General features: G+C 33.9%; 1 protein-coding gene across 1 annotated transcript; it reads left to right on the forward strand.

Annotated features, from left to right (window-relative positions):
* Nucleotides 1-6,090: 6,090 nt before the first annotated feature.
* On the forward strand, nt 6,091-10,786 carry LOC141684291 (65-kDa microtubule-associated protein 1). The gene is made up of 10 exons (XM_074489207.1): nt 6,091-6,310; nt 6,650-6,738; nt 6,825-7,028; nt 7,187-7,435; nt 7,528-7,743; nt 8,291-8,446; nt 8,530-8,841; nt 9,273-9,360; nt 9,948-10,096; nt 10,310-10,786. The coding sequence occupies exons 2-10, from the start codon at nt 6,667-6,669 to the stop codon at nt 10,589-10,591; spliced, it is 1,728 nt and encodes a 575-aa protein (XP_074345308.1). The 5' UTR covers nt 6,091-6,310; nt 6,650-6,666; the 3' UTR covers nt 10,592-10,786.
* Nucleotides 10,787-16,511: the final 5,725 nt, after the last annotated feature.

Raw genomic sequence — 16,511 nt, forward strand, 5'->3', positions numbered from 1 at the left:
AATACAACCTTGACGGCTTCAACCATTATCACTGTATTCCTCTGGCACGAGCGCCTATAATTATCCTCTTACCTTTAAAGTGTCGGCCACCTCTTTGGCCTTTCCTGATAGTAAAATTTCCTTATAGTCAATGTCATTTTAACCACCTCCAAATAAATTTTCTACCTCATTTCAATCACTGCTTATGTGAAGATGTTTTCCTTAAAATCTGATGAGTAAAAAAAAAATATCACCATTTTTCCATAAGTTATTGCCTTAGTCTTTAGAGGTTAATCATTGTCACGACTGACTCTCGATCATACTTAGGACATCTTTTATCTTAGGTACTAATTGCCCTGAACAATTTCGACCTTTACTGGTTCGATCCATACTTTCTCGTGGTTTAACACGTGCCCCACTTGGCATCATTATAATTACGTCATATTTCCTTCATCAAAATTTCTATTCTTGAGAACTTTGAATATTACCTTTCTCCTTATAAAACCTCTAAGGTTATCCTTAAATCCTTCATCAGGTACACCCTAGGCACAGGGCATATCAATATACCATTTACTAATACCAGAATCATTGTCTATATGCTTCTGAAAATTTCTCCACTGATTCTTAAAGGTTGTTATTACCTTAATCCTTTCCAATTCATACTGTCAAAACTCATACTATCCCTATTAAGGGTGAAATGCCAACCTTTATGCATTCCCCTAGGATTCATTTTAAGTTACCGATGTTCAATCCTTAATTCCACCTTTAAAAAAAGTACAAGCATCCTTCCATGGATAAATCAAGTCATATATCCCTGATAAGGGTATCTTATTCAATCATTCCCACCTCGATAGTATATACCAATTTCACAATAGCATCCTTATTCAAACTGAGGTCAACCCATATGGCCTCCAAAAGATAATGTTTACCCGCTTTCCTTTCCTAATTTGGTAATGACAACAGGGATGTTCTGGAAGATATTGGTCGTGTTCAACGTGAACTTCTTCTTAATAATTCCTCATTTACTTTTGTTGTTTATCTCAACAGTCATCTCAATGTTGGGATATCTTTCATACCTGGCGTCTCCCTTTCTGGGTATCAAGCCACCGGTCTTACACTTCACATTCTTGAAGGTCACTTCCTTAACCTTTCTCAATACATTATACTCCTTTTATGATCCTCTCTTATAATCCTTTTATTTAAATCCTTTTTATCCTGTTACCTTATGCTTAATTCTTTCCGTATCTAGTGGATTTCCGGGAAAAACCAAAGTGTTCAGATTTGGATTCTGACGATCTTTACATACACTTATATACCACATAGAGTACTAATAATATCTCAGAAGATCAATAAAAGAACCCCTACATAGTGTGGCATGAAAGTTTTCTCATTCTGCATAATCTGCAAAATCACTATTCATAAGGGTTTCAAAAATTTCCAAAAATTGGGGTTATTACACATCAAAAGTTGAAAGCCTAGCCTATTGGTAGTTCCTACCTCAGCTACAGCGGCATCAACGCCTACAGGAAACTGCGGAACGTTTCCTATCCGCTCACGAATGGGGAGCTTGGTCCTGTTCATCTTGACTATCTGTTGTTGTGTGATGAAAGAAGAAAGCAAGGGTGAGCAACAAGCCCACCGAAATAATATGTATAATACTTTACAATATATGAGCATTCTCATAGTACTCATGAAAGTCTTGGTCAACCAAAAATGAACCAAGTTTGATATCTTAACGCGACCAAGTTGTAAAATATTCAGTATATATGTATATATACTTTTCAAAATATTTGAAATCCTCTTCCATGCATAATATACACAGAGTTCCAGTCTATAATTGTATAAAAATATCGTTGCAAGGTGATCTCGTATATCTAACCTTGTCTCAACGTTTTTCTGAAAATCTTTGTCATGCATAAGATAATCATTTACTAGATATAAGTTAAAAAGATGAAGTTACAAGATACTCCAATATACTTATATTTTTTCCGAATACTACTTGAACTACCACCGTTCAAGGTATAATCAGTTTCAAAAGTTCATCACATAGATGAGACTGCGAGATAAGACTTGAATTGATTCAATCTTTAAAATATCATTTAAAGAAATGAAGTTACTAGATACTTCATTAATTCCCGATATATATATACACCTATATATATATATCTCATACATTCATTGAAACCCTCTGTTATGAAAAGTATAAATAGAGTTATAATACCCAATGAATTTGGAACGAAGAGAATTTTTGGCATAAACCCGATATCTTACTAATCAGGCAAAGATACCAATAAGTAACATTTTCTACTGTAAATGGATGAATTCCTCGCCGGTCATCACCCTGGCCGCATTAGGACCTCGCGCTAGACCATTACCTGGCCACTCACGCGTGGATGGACTGTCATCCAGCCTCTTACACCTTCATAGACCATACCCCGGCCTGTTGCTTATGCCGACTCAATTAGATAGACTTACTTCCCGAACGTTGGGCAATTAATCAAATTGTTTTCTCAAAACAGCAACCTCGTTGCGAATATAAAATACACTACAGAGTCGGATCCCTCAGATTTTTGAGCGAGTATTCAAGTCCCCTTCGAAAGGAAGATCTTAAATTTGAAAACGAGTTTTGGGATCTGCTCTAACTTTTAAAATCATTTTGAAGACTCGAAAACATTTTTAAGAATGTTTGGAGTAATGTTGATTTAATAAAATAAATCAGTCCCAATATGTTGGAAAAAATCTGAATATTATTATTTAAATAATATTCCCATAAATGATAATCTTTATAAAATTAAATTAAGTAGAAGTTTTAAAAACTCATACTTGAAGTGAATAATAATAACAAAGATATACTTATACGAAAGTACGATCTTTATTTGAATAATAGAAAATAAGTTTGATTATTATTCAAAATTATCAAATATACCTTATTCGATTAATAGTTATAGAAAACTATATATATATAGATATATATAAATATATATTTATATATATTATACTCGGGAACATCGACTCCCGGTTTAGAAAAATGTTCACCTTTGGGTCCCCTATACTAAGGGTATACGTGACTACTGCTTATCTCTAGCATATGTATTATGCAGTTTATAAGCATTTGAATTGATAATAGAATATCAAGATTTCACAACATGCATATATATATATACCATATCAACATGCTCCAATATATTGCAAGATTTGCTAATAATAGTCATGCACTTATCTCAAGATAATGCATCAATATATTTACATCACAACAACAGTATAACGGGTAGAAAATTTGCCTGAGCGATCGGGGGTGGTAAAAGGCCTGGGGCGAGTCTGGTAACCTATAAACAACATATTAGTTGGAATTAAACCACGGTCGCTTAAGAAACTAGACTTTAACCAATTGGACCCTAACGTTCGCTTTTGTGCTTAACGATTCACATAAGTCGCTCGAGTAACCTCGGCTCCACCATTTTTATAAAATTAACCGTTACGAATTTTAAGGCGACGATTTCACGAATACTCTACCAACTGACCCATTAACCTTACATAATTGTTTCATACTCCAATTAGTCACTTAAGGACCTTAACCAAGGTTTCAAAGTAAGGCGAGGGGTAATGGTTCGTTCGCGAAACGCCGTTACTTAAAACGGTCGTTTCTCCTAAACCGTACATCGGATTGAAGCGAACCACATATAAAAATGAAGCTTACGACACGATCTAGATAAACATGGCAAAGTTACATATTAGTCAGTTGGATTTCTGTCCCTAACACTAAAACAAGCAGTTGAATGAAAACGAGCATTACAATAACTATGTTTACGCGATTACCCATGTTCATACCACTCAAATTAACCACCAACCAACTCGTAACCATCAATACAAAAAAACTTCACCTAAACCATACCACATCAGTCCATAACCTCCAAGTTTTTCAACTCAAACAACCACAATCAAGACCTATGAACTATAATCAAGCTTCAATTACCAAAATACTTCCAAATCAAACCAAACTACTAATAATCACAATCCATGCTTCTCATTTCACAAAATCAACCATTAAACTTATTAACAAATAAAGTAAAGGCTAGGGTTTGAAGTTTATACCTTCCTTGGTAGGTGTTAAGTTGCTAGGAAGCCTTAGGGAGCCTTAATCTAACCTCCTGAAAAGCTTGATCTTTCCAAAGAAATCAAGAACACAAAGTTAGGTTTTGAAGTTTCTAAAAGTCCGATTGAAAGCGCTGTAAAAATTAGGGTCTTACCCTGCTTATTTGGACGAGACTTGTGAACAAGAGTTGTAGGTGATCTCAATACCTTTCCAACGAGCTATAGAACACAACATTTTAGTGAGTATTGAAGGAGATATGGCAGTTTGAAGTTGCTGGTATTGTTTTGGCCGAGAGCTTTTGTTCTTGGAAGCAAAAGTCAACTTCTAATTTTTGTATTTTATGATTTATGTTGGTTGCTTCTCTTTCTTTTAGCTTGGCTACTTTTAGATTTTTACCATGGTAAGTTTTACTTGGCTATAAATCAACCAACAAATCAAAACTCCTTGTCATGCTTATGTCACCATGCTTGTGTCATCTTGTTAACACATGTCTTCTCCTTGTTGGTGTGATGACATCATCATCCACTAACCTCTTTGATTAACCTTTAATTACTTGGCTAATGACCGCTTATCTGTTATACGGTTCGCTTAACTTTCATTCTCGTTTGTCGTTTGATGGATCATATTTCGGGATCTTATTACTTGGGTTCCCTTAAACCTTTCTCAATATTTTATATTCCTTTTATGATCCTCTCTTATAATCCTTGAATTTAAATCCATTTAATCATGTTACCTTATACTCAATTATTTCGGTATCTGGTGGATTTTCGGGAAAAATCAAAGTGTTCGAATTTGAATTCTAACGACATTTACATACACTCATTTACATTATGAAATACTAATACGATCTTAGAATTTCCACAACAGTATTCCTATATAGTGTGGTCTGATAATTTTCCTTAATCAGGATCATCAACAAAAGTTACTATTCATCCGTGTTTCAAAAATTCCAAAAATTGGGGTTATTACAGTACAGCTATTAATATGCCTAAATGAGGAGCTCAGATAACTACCTTTATTGGAGTTAAAGTTATGACTTTTAACCTAAATAAAAAGAAGGTTGGATTTCTGGAGCTAGATGATTTATCACTTAGCAGATCTAAACTTCATGATATCATGGCAGCTATCTATCAGATTGATGAATATACTCAAGAGCTAAAGGATATCAAACATAGAATGGAGATGTACTTGAATTTAACTGAAGAAAATCTGCTTAGAAAATTCTTTGATGAAATTACTGGTTATGCCAAGATTCAAGACCGAAGATAAATGATGAAGACATTGACCGGAAGGTTGTACATATGTAAACACTTCTGCATTTAGATAGTTTTGACATCATCAAATAGAAACTTGTACATATTTTCATAATGTACAAGTTGAGGGAGATTGTTGGATATGATTTGATGATATCATAGTTTACTATCAGAGTATGTCATCGGAGTTTACTACTGGAAGATATCAGAGTTTATTACTTATCAGTATTGACAGATCAGAGTTTATTATCAGTATTTGTCTATCAGCATCTATCAAAACTGGATTTAATTCTATCTAGAAGACCTGATTTGCAGAAAATATATCGGTGTAGGATTTTACTTGATTGCAGCAATCTTATTCATGTATATCATATCAACTAGATTGATTGTGTAACTGTATAGTATATAAGTACAAATTAGGTTAATATTATATGTGCTGAATATTGTTTTATCATTTTATGTAAACTAACAGCTCTCAAAAATATGTAGTTATCATTTGAGAGAGTTCTATAATAAATTTTTATTCATCAATCAAAAATTATTACCATACCTTGAGTTTGAATTCGAATGGATCGTTAATACCGTATTCATCATCTGTACAATATACTTAAAGGCAAGTTCGAAATAAATTCAAAATATAGGAATTGAAGGCATATTTGTCGATAATAATATTTATCCGGAAATGTGGCAAGTGGTGGTCTACAGTGTGAAGGGCCTCACATGTAGTTATGTTTGTAATAATCTTCAATCGCAGTCACATGTATTATTACTTGCATAACAATTGTTTTTCTCTGTCCTCCCCTTTGCTTGCTTCCATTTTCTTGTCTCCCCATTTCTCACTCAATCTCTCCTCAGTCCCTACTACTAGTATTAGTACTACTACTCACTCACTCTTCGTATCCCCCCATCTCTTTTATTATTACACTCAGATCTGAGTAATCTCCTTCTCCACCTACTTCTTCAGCTACTACTACTCTCTCTGTCTGTAAGTCTCTCTCTCTCTCGTGCATTCACTTTGTTTTACTTCGATCTGTGTTTAGATCTGTTCTTACTTTAACCCACACACAAACACTGTGCGTGTAATGTGTTTGTGTTTCTCCTAGATTGTAGTAACTTATAACCTCTTCAGTCTTGTCCTGCATTTATACATTTACCATTTAATGTGTTTCTTAGATCTGCTTTGATAAAATCTTGGTGTTTAATTGTATACCCTTAATGCTCCCCCTGTCTTTTTAAGTATAGATGTTTTGTAGTTAAGTGAGTTTCGGGCGAGATATACCGGATATGCTTGGTTTGATCTGAGTTTCTTATTACTTCGACTTAGGTTTAAGTAACAACAAAATGGCAGCATTAGATGCGCAAAATCCGCTTCTCGGGGAAATGACTTGTGGTTCTTTACTACAACAGTTGCAGGTAATTGTGTTTAGTTTTGTTGCTTTCTCTATGGGTTTTTTTGGTGATGTGTAAGTCAAGGCGTGTATCATTGTGTTGTAATGCAGCAAATTTGGGATGAGGTTGGTGAGAGTGATGCCGAAAGAGATAAGATGCTTCTTCAGTTGGAGCAGGAGTGCTTGGATGTGTACAAGAGGAAGGTTGACCTTGCTGTCAAGTCAAGGGCACACTTGCTTCAGTCACTTGCGGATGGTCAAGTTGAGCTTAACAGTCTTTTGTCAGCACTTGGGGAGAAAGCTTTTGTTGGAATTGTGAGTGAACTTTTGCGGTTATTTGTTTCATTCATCCATGTATTTGTTTCTGTTTATTCATACTCTAGAAGAATGACCAGTTACAAGCGGAATGACCGAGATCTCTTTAATGGAAACTGAGGTTAATCAACTAGATATTTACTAAATTTGTTTTACAGCCTGACAATACTTCAGGAACAATTAAGGAGCAACTTTCAGCTATAGCACCGACATTAGAACAACTATGGAAACAGAAGGATGAGAGAATTAAAGAGTTTTCAGATGTACAATCTCAAATTCAAATGATATGTGGTCAAATTACCGGGACCAGTGAGAAAGTAGGAAGCCCTGTAGTTGATGAGTCTGATCTTTCCCTGAAAAAATTGGATGAATTTCAGGCCAAGCTGCAAGAATTGCAGAAAGAAAAGGTATACATATCTGTTTATACATTTGTGCTTGCTAGGTTAATCTTCGTGTCCTGTAAGATGACAAATTAATTACTTTTATCTTTGTCTACCAGAGTGATCGGTTGCATAAGGTCCTTGAATTTGTCAGCACAGTGCATGACCTTTGTGCTGTTCTTCGGATGGACTTCTTCACTACTGTTACCGAAGTTCATCCTAGCCTGGATGATTCTATAGGTGTACAGTCTAAAAGCATAAGCAATGACACCTTATCTCAGTTGGCTAAGACCGTCTTAGCTTTAGAAGAAGATAAGGAACAGAGGTTGCGTAAGGTAACTTTCTAATACTTGACTTCTAGTAAGTAGTAATGGTATCCTAAAGACTCACTGCATTGTATCTTCAACTACAGAGTAACTTGCATATTTGTACTCTATACTATTAACACCTGTGATGATTGAGGAAGTTGCTTGACACACTGCCCCTACCATATAAGCTTTTTTTACCTGTTAACAAATGTTTTGTCCAAAACTATTTACTCTCAAGATTGATATGGAAAACTTATAGTACTTTATTTTAATCTTGATGTACATCACATCATAATATCATATAATTTATTACTTGATTTGTGGCTTCATGTAAGTTAGCGATTTTTTGAGAGATGGAATCAAATGTATGCTGTAATCTATTGGTTTTACGAATTTTTCCAATTTCTTAATTGTTGCCTCCTAGGGTGCATTCAGGTTTCATATCCATTTTGATAAGTTAAAGTCATGTCTATTTGAAGATATGTTACCTCTGTATTCTTATTATCCTTTAATTCGACTTTATATACATATAAGATACTCATGTTTTGTATGTTTCTTTCTTTCCTCTTTACAGCTTCAAGAGCTAGCAAAACAACTTATTGATCTTTGGAATTTAATGGATACCTCTGAAGAGGAGAGGAGCTTATTTGACCATGTTACATGCAACGTGTCAGCTTCTGTTGATGAAGTGACCATCCCTGGCGCCCTTGCTTTGGATCTGATTGAGCAGGTATTTTTGAACTACCAAATTTCTTGAGCCTGATTGACTATGAGTATGGAGCTTTTCCTCATTCACCTGTTTATGTTGGCAAGGCTGAGGTGGAAGTTGAAAGACTAGATCAGCTGAAAGCTAGTAGAATGAAGGAAATTGCATTTAAGAGGCAATCTGAGCTTGAAGAGATCTATGTTCATGCTCATATAGAGATTGATTCAGAGGCTGCTCGTGAAAAAATTATGGCCTTGATTGATTCCGGGGATGTTGAACCTGCTGAGTTGCTGGATGACATGGATAATCAGATAGTAAGAGCAAAAGAAGAGGCACTAAGCAGAAAGGACATACTGGATAAGGTGGAGAAATGGATGTCAGCTTGTGAAGAAGAGAGTTGGCTTGAAGACTACAACAGGGTAACTATATTTTCAATCTTCCTTCCCCCAGCTTTGAAAATCCCATCCAAAATCTTTGTCCATGTGATTTTAATTTTGGAAATTAGATCTTATTTGAGATTGTCAATTATGTTGTTCGCCCAAGAAGTTATATGCTGGCTGCATACGTCAACAGGACAGCTTCTATTTATTGCTTATTCAGTTTCTTTGGTGTTTAAGGTTACTCGCCATTTTCGTTTTAGCTTCCGGCATATACAAAGCTTTTGCAGGAATGCATTGTTTTATTTGGCATGAAAGTACTAATCTTAAGGGAGTACTTTTTCCCATTATCGAGAGTGTGTTGAATAGGCACCATCCCTTTTCATTTGAAAATTATGCTACTTTTATGGGTTGGGAGTTGGGACATAATAGAGGTTCAGTTAGTTTTGCTAAATTATTCTTTGCTGAAACAGGACGACAATAGGTATAACGCTAGCAGAGGTGCACACTTGAATCTTAAACGTGCTGAGAAGGCCAGGATTCTTGTAAACAAAATTCCTGGTATGTTTTGTTTCGATAATTATGTGCTGTTTATGAGGATTAAGTTTCAGGTACTGGGGCTGAACATAAGTCGATAAGCATCATGACATGTTGGTCTGCGTAATTGCATTAAAATTATTATCACAACTATCTAATACCACTGCGATGCATGGATTTATTGATTAATATTTATTAGATGTTTATATAATATTAGTATGAATGTTTGTTATAAGTTTATATTAATATTGTAGTGAATTAGAAATCTTTATTATAACATGTAAATTGTCAATGTTATGTGATTAAAATGTGTATTATAAATATTCGTCTTTCATGTTACCTGGTGACAATCTCCTTGATAGATTTACTTCCTTACTTTCTTATGATTTTTTATTTGACTGAAAAATACGTAATATTAAAATTAGTAGATACTAGATCGTTTAAAATTTTATACCAAAGAAACCCTATTACTCTTATACATGTAGGATATAATGTGGAAAACGACTTCGGCAGATTTTGCTTAGTTCTTTAGCAGACAGTATTATTTGGTCATAAGTGATAGTTACAAGTAGCCAAGAAAGTATCAAATTGACACATTATTTTTCATGTAGCTTTGGTTGAATCATTAATTGCCAAAACTCGTGCTTGGGAAGAAGAACGCGGAGTATCATTTACCTATGACGGGGTTCCTCTACTTGCCATGCTAGACGAATATGCTATGCTTAGGAATGACCGAGAAGAAGAAAAGAGAAGGATGAAGGTCAGTTTCAGTCGTATGATTAGTATGCCAACTGATTAGGTTGATGCTGTGCCAAAAAATTTTTTTTGTTAGTTTGCTGTGCCAAAACTTGAGGGTGAGGCACATGTCCTTGCATGGTCTAATTCTGCCTGCAGATTATCCTGATTGGGGTTCGTAACATGCATATTTACAATTGTTTTTGCCTACTTTAACTCAACTTCTGGTGTTGTACAGGATCAGAAGAAGTTTCAAGAACAGACAAATGTAGAACAGGACACCGCATTCACTGCAAGGCCAAGCCCTGCTCGACCAGTTGGCACGAAGAAGGCAGCTGGCTCCCGTGCAAACGGGGCTAATGGAACCCCTAACAGACGACTGTCTCTGAATGCTCATCAAAATGGTTCACGGTCCATAAATAAAGATGGGAGAAGGGAGAGCATGAGGGCTGCAGCACCCTTGAGAGAGGATGCTACCTCCTGCATTTCAGGAAGTGAGCCTCTACCAAGTACACCGTGATGATGAGTGAGCTGAAGGCCATCCATAGGTTGTGAAATTTCAATTTTCAGTTACGATTACTAGTTCAATTGCTGTCAGTAGGGAATGCATAATTTGAGTAGCTAGCGAATGCGAGTAGAGAGCCTAGAGGCTGAGGTAGCTGTGTAATATTGTGCACTGAAGTTTGGAGCTTATTAAGTTTCACCAGTTCTATTCCTTTGGAGAATCTCACACGCTCACACCTATTTTTTTTGCACGGTCCCCTGTGATTCTGGTATAAATCTAATTCAATTAAAAATTTAATAGCTACATATGAAATCCATAAGCTGCCCATGTTTTTTGAAATTGAAGCTATGGTCGCTGAACACAGGTGTATGCTTTTTTTTAATATTCCGCAGATAATATTTATCCAAAATATTAAAATTTTAAATGTTTGACCTCTGAGATGCGCATCTCCGGTAGTTCTCAAGAATGTCAAATTTTGCCCAAAAGATTGCGCAGTCAATATATATATTAGTTTTTTTTATTTTATCTATTCATATTATTTTGACAACTTTTTTTAAAAATACACTCGAATAGTTGATAACCCCAGAAGTTGCCAACATGGTTCCTATATTAGTATAATAATAATAAATTGGGAATTTGAAAATGAAAAGGAGTTAGATATGTTTTCTGGATAAAAATTGCATTTCACTAAACGAGGAAATTGCCAAGTTTTGACAATCATGATTAACAATTTTTTTATAACTTTAACTTCAATAGGTTGGCAATCAATATTGTTATGCCACGCCACGTAAATATTGACAATCTCTGTTGAGAATGCTCTTACTCCTGCTCATGCGGCTGCAATATGCATATGTAGACACTGATACATGGGTACATTGCCTCCCTATAATTTTGAAAAGCCCTCAAATATTACTATTTTGATATACATTGGTACATGATCTTATAAAAGGCTGTCAATGGATCCGATTAGTCTTAATTCATATCCTGATCCATTTAACTTTACCGGATTCGGATCGGATTTTAGCCGAATTTTTTTAGTCCGATCCATATCCGGATTCGTTAGATCACAAATTTTTGATTGGGTTCAGATCCATTTATATTTTAAAAAAAATGTAGATAAAACATAGTAATATTCTAATAACTACTTTCAGAAATTTGCTACAAATACATAAGACTGATCCTTCATTCTGATGTTGGTCCTTCACTAAGGGCGGAGCAAGGAAATTTTTTAACCTCAACTATGAGTCATACAACTAATAATAACATAAAAAATGGGTTAATTCTCCTGGCTGATTTTAAAATATTTGGGTTGGACTATAAAAAATATTTGAATAATTTTTTACTTGACTGTGACTCCGCTTTGCTTCACTCTAATGTTAATGTTAATCCTTAGTACTTATTACAACGTGACAACTACACTTAGCAATACTGATATACGACACGTGAAACGATATGAAATGATACGAATAGTTAGTATTTGGTATCGAAAATTAGGTACACAAACACGAAAGTACACGAACACGAAAAAAGACGATAATAATTAGTGTCGGCTTTGGGTTTCCAATACAGATACACGACACGGAATGAAAGTACACGGAATAAATAAATAAATAATTTTTTAAAAATATATAATATACATATATATAATAAATATCAAATGTGAATTTTACATATTCTAAATAACATATATTTATACTATATTATAATAGTCGGAATAGAAATAATTTGGTTCAACAATAATTCCCTAATTTTGATTATTACAAAAATAGATAAATAGTGTTATATATTTAATAAACTACTAAATTATTAAACTACTACTAAATATAATATACTTATCCTACAAAACTAAACTTACCTTATTATTAAAATATATAAATAATAGTGTTACATATCTGCTAAACTACTAAATTGTTAAACTATTAGAAATAGTATATTTATTCTACTAAATTACGACCACATGTTATTTTATTATTTTTATTATAAATTTATAATCATTATATATTTATATAAATATTTTAAAAATATAATATAACTTGATAAATAAAAATTTAAAATATTAATGAAAACCTGTGCATCGCACGGGATTTATGCTAGTATTAATGTAAATACTCAAAATATATTTTATTGTTACTTGCCTACTTGAGTAAGCACTACACCATTTAATTATCTATTGTATTTTTTAATAATTAATATTTTTTCGTATATAATCAGTATACTGTAGTGTAAACATGAATATATTAGTTTGGGGTTAGTCTCACCAAATTGATATACAAATATAAATCCGGGTCAAGTTGGAGTTTAAGATTTGATACACAAAAATACGAAAGTAGAAGGAATGTTTGTGTTTGTACACGACACAGTTGAGAAGTCTAAGGTCTAGTGACAACCCAACCCCGGATAAATAATTCTTGCATGCTGTCTCGGTACATTGTGCCAAGACCGAAGGGTTGCCAACCACGAATATATGTACTGAACAGGACACATAGTGGTAAAATGTTAACTAAAAATTTCATATATGGATCACATATATAATATAATTTATTATATATGTACCTACATGTATATTTTATATCTTATATTTACATAAACTAAATAGTCGTATCGGATCTTTAACGGATCGGATCAGCCTAAATTCAAATCCACTATCTATTGGATCGGATTGTTATCAGATTGAAATTTTTTTAAGATCGGATATTTTTTAGTGATCCATATCCGCTCCATTAGTTTATGGTGTTTTTAACTTTATAAGTGAACTTTAAAAATGTCACTTTATAAGTGAACTTTAAATCTCATTTTATGTTTTAGAAATATTAAAAATTAAATAAAAACACGTTTAATTTAACAAATTTTAATATTTTAGATTCAACAATCCACCTTTTGGATTTTTTTATCGTAGATAACCCGCAGCCGCTACCCTTCGGGTGCGCACTGGGTAAACTCTACGAGCTAACGCAATAGCCTGCAAACCACGTGAACCAAGGTAAACCGCATTTAAGCGACAGGTTCTTAGGGTTTAGGGAACCCTCGAGCCTAAACCCTGTAAATCAAGCTTTAATTATTAATCATTTTTAATATTTTAGGGTTCATCAATTTTCAATTTGAGTTTTAAAATTATTAAAATATTTATAAATATGAATAAAATACGAACAAATGCCTCTTAGAATAAAGTTTTGAGTTTGGAAATATAATATTATCTAATATTTCGGGTAAAAAGAATTGGAAAAAAATGAAAAACGGAAGTTCAAAAAATGTACCTATTAGAAGATAACTTCCAATGCCGTTTTGTCTCATTAAAAAAAACATGACAACAGAGCACGCATCTCCGTTTCGTCATAAAAACATTAAGGTTTTGAAAGTTTAAAAAAAGGAAGCAAAACGGGAGACGCATCTCCATTTTTGGTTTATAAGAAAATGACATTCGATCTTCTGTTTTGGAATGATGTTTGATACCATATTTTTAGAAAATGACATTGTGGGTCATTTATTTTACAAATGATGACATTTGGGGATAATTTTAAAGTAACGTTGTAAGAGCATCTTCAACGGGTGTTACCTAAAATAGTTGGTTAAAATAGATAAAATAATGATTATGTAAAATTTGATGAACATGTAAACTGATTTACTCCGGTGGAGTTGGCTATAATCATTGGCTATTTTTAAAAAAGAGTATGTCGCTATTATTTAAGTTATTATAAATAAAATATTTTATTTTATCTATATATCTTAATGACTACTCCCTAATTTACCCATGGGTAAATAAATTTACCAATGACCCAAATCCTATATATTTTGCCATATCCATGGACTATCCAATTAGTTTCAATTGACCCATCTTAATTATTAATTACCTATTTTTGAATTTCAAAATCAGCCTATCTATGGAAAATAATTTCAAAAAAAACAAATCATGCATGATTTGCTCATTCTGTTACATCACACTTTCACACTTCCTCCATACTCTCTCTTTCTCTCTCACTCTCTCACTCTCTCTCTCCCTCTCTCTCTCGCTCGGTCTCTCTCTCTCTCGCGAATTAGACGCTACAATGGATGACCATTGGATCTGAAAACTGAATCTTGGCGCTGAAACGTTATCATAATCATGGAATTTCAAGGTATTGCTTATCACCAGTTTCTAATTTGCTGTTTGATTATTATCTGTTATTTTGTCATGCGATTCACAGGATTATACCTTATGTACGTTAATCACTAATGGTAGGATCCAAACGTGTTCGTGGTCGTAATACTGAAAATATTTTGAATGCATCGCACACATCAGGTAATCAAGATATAACATCTGATGAACATGTCTCATTGTTACACTTTTTGTTTTGTATTTGGTAATGATTTTTCAGTTTTTGTCCAATCAGAAAAAAAACGTCGCATCCGTGGCCGGAATGTAGATTCCATTCTTACAGACATGACTAATTCTCAGAGTGCAGATAATTACCAGATGATTTCCTCCTGCAATGATTCATGTAAAGTCTCTTCATTTTACTGACGTAGTTTGAATCTAAAAGTTATTATGCAGACGTTAATAAGGCTATCTTTATTTCTTGCTTCAGTTAAACCCGGATCTGATCCAATAAATATGCGTGGAAATGCATTTTCAGATAGTAGCAAGAAGAATCAGAATCCACTAATTTTGTCAGGTTAAGCCTCTCTCAGCCGATCAACTATTGAACATGGCCAAAGCCGGACATTCTAACAATTTTGATGTATAATTAATGTTGTTTATTTGTGATTGTTACAGGTACCAAACCGCAGTCGTTCAATCAGTCTTTGAGTACTAATAATGCAGAATATCTTAGCCGTAATCCTCTAAAAACAATTAACGGTAACTTGAATTGCAGGACATTCATGTATGTAGATAGGCCTGGTATTTTAAGTTAACTTTGTATTCCCCTTTCATGGATGCAGGTAATTCTGCAAAGCTGTCTCCTTTGACTGAATTATCAAAGAATATCGAATTTAGTCAGAATTTACAGTCTGCAGATTCGGCCACTTTGAATGGTTTTTGTTTGCTTCTTAATGTAATACTAATGTTGTGTTTACACAATACCATGATCAACATTCAGTGGAATTAAAAATAAGTTCTTCTCTATTCTTTGCTTTAGTTAAACCCGGATCTTATCCAATAATTTTGATTGGACATGCATTGTTAGATAGTCGCAAGGATAATCATGGCCAAAGCCGGACATTCTAACAATTTTGATGTATAGTTAATGTTGTTTATTTGTGATTGTTACAGGTACCAAACCGCAGCCGTTCAATCAGTCTTTGAGGACTAATAATGCAGAATATCTTAGCCGTAATCCTCTAAAAATAATTAACGGTAACTTGAATTGCAGGACAGTCATGTATGTAGATAGGCCTGGTATTTTAAGTTAACTTTGTATTCCCCTTTCATGGATGCAGGTAATTCTGCAAAGCTGTCTCCTTTGACTGAATTATCAAAGAATATCGAATTTAGTCAGAATTTGCAGTCTGCAGGTTCGGCCACTTTGAATGGTTTTTGTTTGCTTCTTAATGTAATACTAATGTTGTGTTTACACAATATCATGATCAACATTCAGTGGAATTAAAAATAAGTTCTTCTCTATTCTTTGCTTTAGTTAAACCCGGATCTTATCCAATAATTTTGATTGGACATGCATTGTCAGATAGTCGCAAGGATAATCAGAGTCCAATAATTCCGTCAAGTATATCATCTCTCAGCCGATCAAGTAGTGAACATAGTCAAGGTCTGTCGTATACTGCGGTCCACTTTGACATGTTTTTGTTTGCTTCTTAATGTAATACTAATGTTGTGTTTATACAATATCATGTTCAGCATTCAGTGGAATTGAAAATAGGTATCTTAAACACACAGGCTGCAAGATATTAACGTAGAACTATGTAAGCAACAAATCTCCGGAGATTTTCCATTGTGTTTGGA

The sequence above is a fragment of the Apium graveolens genome, chromosome 9 (genome assembly GCF_009905375.1).
Source record: "Apium graveolens cultivar Ventura chromosome 9, ASM990537v1, whole genome shotgun sequence".
In the NCBI taxonomy this organism is placed as follows: domain Eukaryota; kingdom Viridiplantae; phylum Streptophyta; class Magnoliopsida; order Apiales; family Apiaceae; genus Apium; species Apium graveolens.

What these genes read in the sequence shown, in the direction of transcription:
- LOC141684291 (XM_074489207.1), top strand. Translation starts at nt 6,667, where the DNA reads ATGGCAGCATTAGATGCGCAAAATCCGCTTCTCGGGGAAATGACTTGT. An exon ending in CTTTACTACAACAGTTGCAG is followed by an intron (nt 6,739 to 6,824) that starts GTAATTGTGTTT and finishes GTTGTAATGCAG; the next exon opens with CAAATTTGGGATGAGGTTGG. An exon ending in TCTTGTAAACAAAATTCCTG is followed by an intron (nt 9,361 to 9,947) that starts GTATGTTTTGTT and finishes TTTTTCATGTAG; the next exon opens with CTTTGGTTGAATCATTAATT.